Source organism: Leucoraja erinacea, unplaced genomic scaffold (assembly GCF_028641065.1).
Source record: "Leucoraja erinacea ecotype New England unplaced genomic scaffold, Leri_hhj_1 Leri_1754S, whole genome shotgun sequence".
NCBI classification, from domain to species: domain Eukaryota; kingdom Metazoa; phylum Chordata; class Chondrichthyes; order Rajiformes; family Rajidae; genus Leucoraja; species Leucoraja erinaceus.
In genome coordinates, this window is record NW_026576061.1 from 2,701 (window position 1) to 8,200 (window position 5,500).

Below are 5,500 nucleotides of genomic sequence, written 5' to 3' on the forward strand. Positions count from 1 at the left end.
GGAAATAAGTTCGGTGGGGCACGAACAGGCAGAAACAATGGGTCTGCCAGGACAGTCAGGTTTGTGGATTTTGGGGAGAAGGTAAAATCGGGCCGTGTTAGGTTGGGGAACAATGAGGTTGGAGGCTTGGGAGGGCAGGGAGCTGGAAGTGATGAAGTTAGTGATAGTGTTAGAGATAGTGGCTTGAGTGGACATGTTGCAACCAATTAACATAGCAGATTTAGAAAAACTGACAATGATTTACAGGGGTGCAATATTGATTCATCAGAAAGGTGCTGGAATAAAAGGCTTCATTTGTATGAGAAACTAAAAATCACTCCTTAAGACATGGGTACATTTGAAAAAGGTGTTCAAAATAATTGGCTTTGAAAGGGTAGATGAGGAGAAATTGCATTCAGCTGCCAAAGGATTAGTGAACAGGTTTATTTTCCAGCAAAGGACCCAAAGGGTACTTCACAATTCAAAAGGAAGTGGGTTATTATCTGGAATACAAGCCTCAAAGTGTGCAAAAGGTTCAATCGTACCTTTCAAAAGAAAACTGTAACCTTTAAAAAAGGAAATATTTGCATGGCCACACAAAAGGGAAGTGGGACTGTTAAATTTATTTTTTCTGTAGAAATGGCTAAATAGCCTCTGCCTGGGTTTCTTAGTTCCACAGTTAATTCAAATCTTTTTGCACTAATTTCATGAAAATCGTCATTGCGTATTCTAAGCAGAACTTTGATTTCTCCACAATTGGGAGAGCTATCTAATGTGGATTAAAAAAAAACCTTTTAAAGGTAATGTCTTTCTGAATTTTCTTTCACCTACCCTCAGCAATCAACATTCTGCCCAGTTACATTGAAATTGGCATTTAGCATAATCCCACACTGAAAACCACATTAGAATGAGGCATTTTGAGTGTCCATTCTGAAATAAAGTTGAATAATGCTAAAGTTATTCACTAGCACATGAAAAATACAATGCCTACAACATGGACAGCACAAATGCAAACATCAGATATTGAAAATCAAGTTGACCCCACCCAATCCCTCATTCCATTGCTCCAAGGATAGCACCCTTGATTGGAAACTTGTAATGTTATGGTGAAAATGCCCTGCCAAACTAAACAAGAAATGAAGTGATTTTAACAATCATTAAGGTTCCCCCCCACACTTTATGAGCTAAAGATTGCTTGGAGAAATCCATGTGGACAGGCTCTATTCAAAATCCACATCATTATTTTAATGAGGTTGTCATTCTAATTATACATGAAAACATTAATGCCACATTACTGCAGCAAAGGGATAGGAAGAATGAGACTTCAGTCACATTACAAGGGCAATATGGAAGTATGTACGGTTTCCAACACTGTTGATTCTCAAAAGGGTATATTTGCATGCAGAACACAGTACTACCTTTTTTAGGATAAGCCAAAGACAAATTGCCATTTTACAGGCATCATTCACTGTGTAAGAACAAAATATATATATTTTAAATGCTGTTATTCAAAAGTGCCCTGGAAATCGTGTTTTGCTTTACTGTAGATTCAGAAAACAAGCTACCAGCACTGTCATTGCACAAAGCTTTATTTACAATTAAACTTGCACATCAGCAACACAAATGAACACATCAGCAGGCCACAAATTAAAAGTGATACAGAAAAACAGAAGCTGAGTACTTCCGGTTTGCAGCAGGTAGGTAGGCAAGCATTTATATAACTGCATTACAGAACTACTGCATTATGTGAGTCAGTACTATACACTATACTTCACAGTGCTCATTTTGTTACTACTGTTACGAACTCATGCAAAGAAGGTAACTTAAGGATCTGGTGCAGGTTCAACACAAGAAACACCAGTACTTGTCATTCCAACATGAACATGTCACAACTCATTTCTCTAGACAAACGAGTCTCAATCCCATTCATTCTTCAGATCTGATTATGCTCTTTCGCAAAGTCACTGTTAATTCTCTTCACCTTGTTGTCAGGTTGACGTCACTCCCTGCCTGTTGGTTGCCAGGATCGGGGAAGCCCCTATCCTAGGCTCACCTTCTTCCGGATGTCTTCGTCATTCGCTCCAAGGGAGGCGTACAACTTGAATGCAGCTTGCCGGAGTTCGTGAGCATGTTTGAGGTCGTGGTCAAGCTGAAGAAAATTAGAAAATAAGAAGTAATGTACAACTAACTTTGAACATCCGTATAATGAATTACTCAGCCGTTGGAGATAAATTGTGAGCTGTGTTAATTTATATTTGACAAATATACTAATATTAAGATTGAATACTGAACAACGTGAATACTAAAATGAGACGACTATCCAGCATTTTAATTCTTCAAAGATGTTAGAGGTCTCACGACATTTAAGAACAATTGGTTTTCAAATTAAACACAGAAGTATTGGCAACAAAACGTGCTGGAGGATTTCAGCGTTTTAGGCAGGATCAGCGGGGGGGAATGACGTATCGGGTCAGGACTCTCTTTTAGACTGGGGGGGTAAAAGAGGTGGGAGGGAGACAAAACTTGGCAAATAATAGATGGATACAGGTGAGGGAGGTTTAATTGCAGATGGAGTCATGACAAAGGCTAAAGGTAAAAAGGAGATAAAAGGGTGTCAAAGGAGATAAAAGGGTGTCAAATAAGACAAAAGAAGTAAAGCCAGAGGTATCCCAAGATGCTGCCTGAGCTGCTGAGTTTCTCCAGCCCTTTGTGTGTTTTTCAACATCAGCAGTTTCTAGTGTCTATAGAAGTAATAACTACATATAAGTTACTATACATAAACTAAAAGCCAACCTCACTAACATTATTGCAGGTAACACGTAAACTAATTTAATTAAATAAATGGCAGCTATAAAGATGTAATAGTATGATCTTTTGCTTCATGAATGCAAGTTACAAATGAATCAAACAACTGATTTTGCTGAAGATTTGCCAGCCCACTGCGATTGTTAAGGGATTTATTATCTTTAAAGTGGAGGGCTCCACCTTTTGGAAAAAGGAGGAAAATCAACCCCTATCCTGAAGACAAAGTTTGACATTAAAGCAGAACAATAAATTCACAGGCTTTTATCTTCCAGTTCATTTGGATGAAGATAAGACTAAAAACAAAAGAGACTAAAATACAAAATAAAAGTTAATTTTCCACAGGCTCTGGTTTGAGGTTAGAAACTTCAACACAATAAAGTGAATCACCTTTTAGTTTAGTTTAGAGATACAGCGCAGAAACAGGCCCTTCGGTCCACCGAATCTGCACCAACCAGCGATCCCTGCACATCAACACTATCCTACACACCGGGAGACAATTTATATTTATACCAAGCCAATTCACCTGCAAACCTGTACGTCTTTCGAGAGTGGGAGGAAACCGAAGATCTTGGAGAAAACCCACATGGTGACGGGGAGAACGTACAGACAGCACCCGTGGTCGGGATCGAACCCAGGTTACCCTTTTGATATCTGTGATTGCGCTGACTGAACTAGGATACTTGAAATAATCAGCAAGCATTGCAATAAGATGATCTGTGATGCTGGCAATCCTCTGTAGCTCCACATCAGGTTCTATCAAGTATGCCAAGGTTTCAGCACCTTCCACCCGTTCCTCCAGCAGTTTCTCTTTACTGCACATCCTAACCAGGCATGGGAGTGTCTGAATCAAAAGCAATTAAGCAAGGTTAATCAAGCGACACAAACAATAATTTCCTACACATAGGCATAAGGCCCAAAGGATCAAAGGGAATCAGGAGTTTCAGTGGTCTGCCCTCTAGCAATATGCCTGTAAATCAACATCGCCAATACACAATGCAGTGGTTCACTCAAATGAATAGCATTCTCAACAGTATTTCCTATATTGTTTCAAGTAAACTCACGTAATCATTGTAATTCCATTAACTGAACCCACAAAAAGTTCCGCAATATGACAAGCTTGAATACGAAGAATTATAATTTATAAATTTATTTCTACAATATGCCACATTTGATATTACAATAAACTGTCCTCAGTAACATTATGCAACTTTATATGGATTCACTTCTTCTCAGGCCCAATGTGTAAGGTAATGATTTTGCAGGGATTTTTACAGCTCTCCAATCGGCAGCATTTTTTGCAAATATTAGACACCACAAAAGAATCCTGAAGTGTTGTTACAGAAATATGTACTGGCACTGGGTATCCCAGACTTATGTTGTCAATCCTGTGACTTGAACTTGACTTGTGCAAGTCCAGAGAGCAGTTTTGAAATGCCAGGCATGAGACAGGAAAGAAATGAGAAAAGAGGAAGAGGGTTGGGGGTGCAGGGGGGCATTGTCCCTTGGTAGGGTTCCAAGGGGCAACGCCCCCTGGCGGGGGTAAAAGGGGGCAGCACCCCCTTTATGCAGAAATGTTTTGATAATTGTACCTTGAAATGACAGTTTTCCTGCCTGTTTACCCTTAATTTATACTGTAATTGTTTTAATTGTGCCTTAAAATACACATTTTACTTGCTTGTCACTTACATTTACACAGAAAATTGGTAATAATCATACCTTAAAATGACACAAACTCCTTGCTTGTTTACACTTAAGTCATATTGAAAATTTTATATTAGACCTACACCTACTTGTAACATGATACATGTTCCTAGTTTGTTTAATCTAATTAGAGAGAAGTATCCTTTACACAGGAAATTATTGATAATTTTTTGATAATTATACCTTGAAATGTCACCATTTCCTTGTTTGTTTACCCTTAATTTATACTGTAATTTTTTTCAATTATACCTTACATTAACACATTTTACCTGATTGAATCGGGTAAAAAAAAGAATATTGTAGTGTCTATGACACAGACTCCTGAATGCTTTTGTTTTTCAAATGAAACAGTTCTTAAACCGAATTTCAAAATCCGCTGAAAAATCTCATGCCTGAATGCTGACCTGCATTGTATTTACATAGAAACTACAAACACGCTGCACTTTGCATAATATTTTAATTTGTTTAAGGTTAAATGAAAGTACAGAATGTCCATGGCAAAACAAATTGTGTGGTACATCATTATATACAAAACATTATGAAATAGGATTAGTGGTTTTTCAGCCCCTCAAGTCTGCCTACCCATTCATTAAGACAAGGCTATTCTGATTGTAACTTCAACTTCCCATCCCCACCTACTCCATCAAACTCTCACCAATTTGTATCCATCTACCTTTATTAGATTCTATTTGGACTCTCTTTTGAGAAAGATACTTTGATAGACTCACAAATTTCAGAATAATATTTGCTTCATCTCCCATCATAAATCACTGAACCTTATTTTTAACTAGTAACCTTAGTTTTAAAATCTGTCCTCTCCACATTCACTTGGTCAGAAAGCCTCAGGATCTTATACTTTTCAATGAAGTCCTTTCTCCTTCTTAACTCATGGATACAAACCTGGTCTTTCCAACCTATCTTCATTTGACAATACACATCAGTCCACTAAGCCTTCTCAGGTGCTCCCAATGCATTTACATCAATCTTTAAAACAAGGAATCCAGTACATTGAACA

The 5,500-nt window shown here is 38.0% G+C and overlaps 1 protein-coding gene across 1 annotated transcript; it reads right to left on the reverse strand.

Moving 5' to 3' along the window:
* Window positions 1–1,550: 1,550 nt before the first annotated feature.
* On the reverse strand, window positions 1,551–3,619 carry LOC129716151 (armadillo repeat-containing protein 8-like). Its single transcript, XM_055666027.1, has 2 exons — window positions 3,425–3,619; window positions 1,551–2,128 (listed from the first exon to the last, which is right to left on the reverse strand). The coding sequence occupies exons 1-2, from the start codon at window positions 3,602–3,604 to the stop codon at window positions 2,018–2,020; spliced, it is 291 nt and encodes a 96-aa protein (XP_055522002.1). The 5' UTR covers window positions 3,605–3,619; the 3' UTR covers window positions 1,551–2,017.
* Between the last annotated feature and the right edge of the window lie 1,881 nt (window positions 3,620–5,500).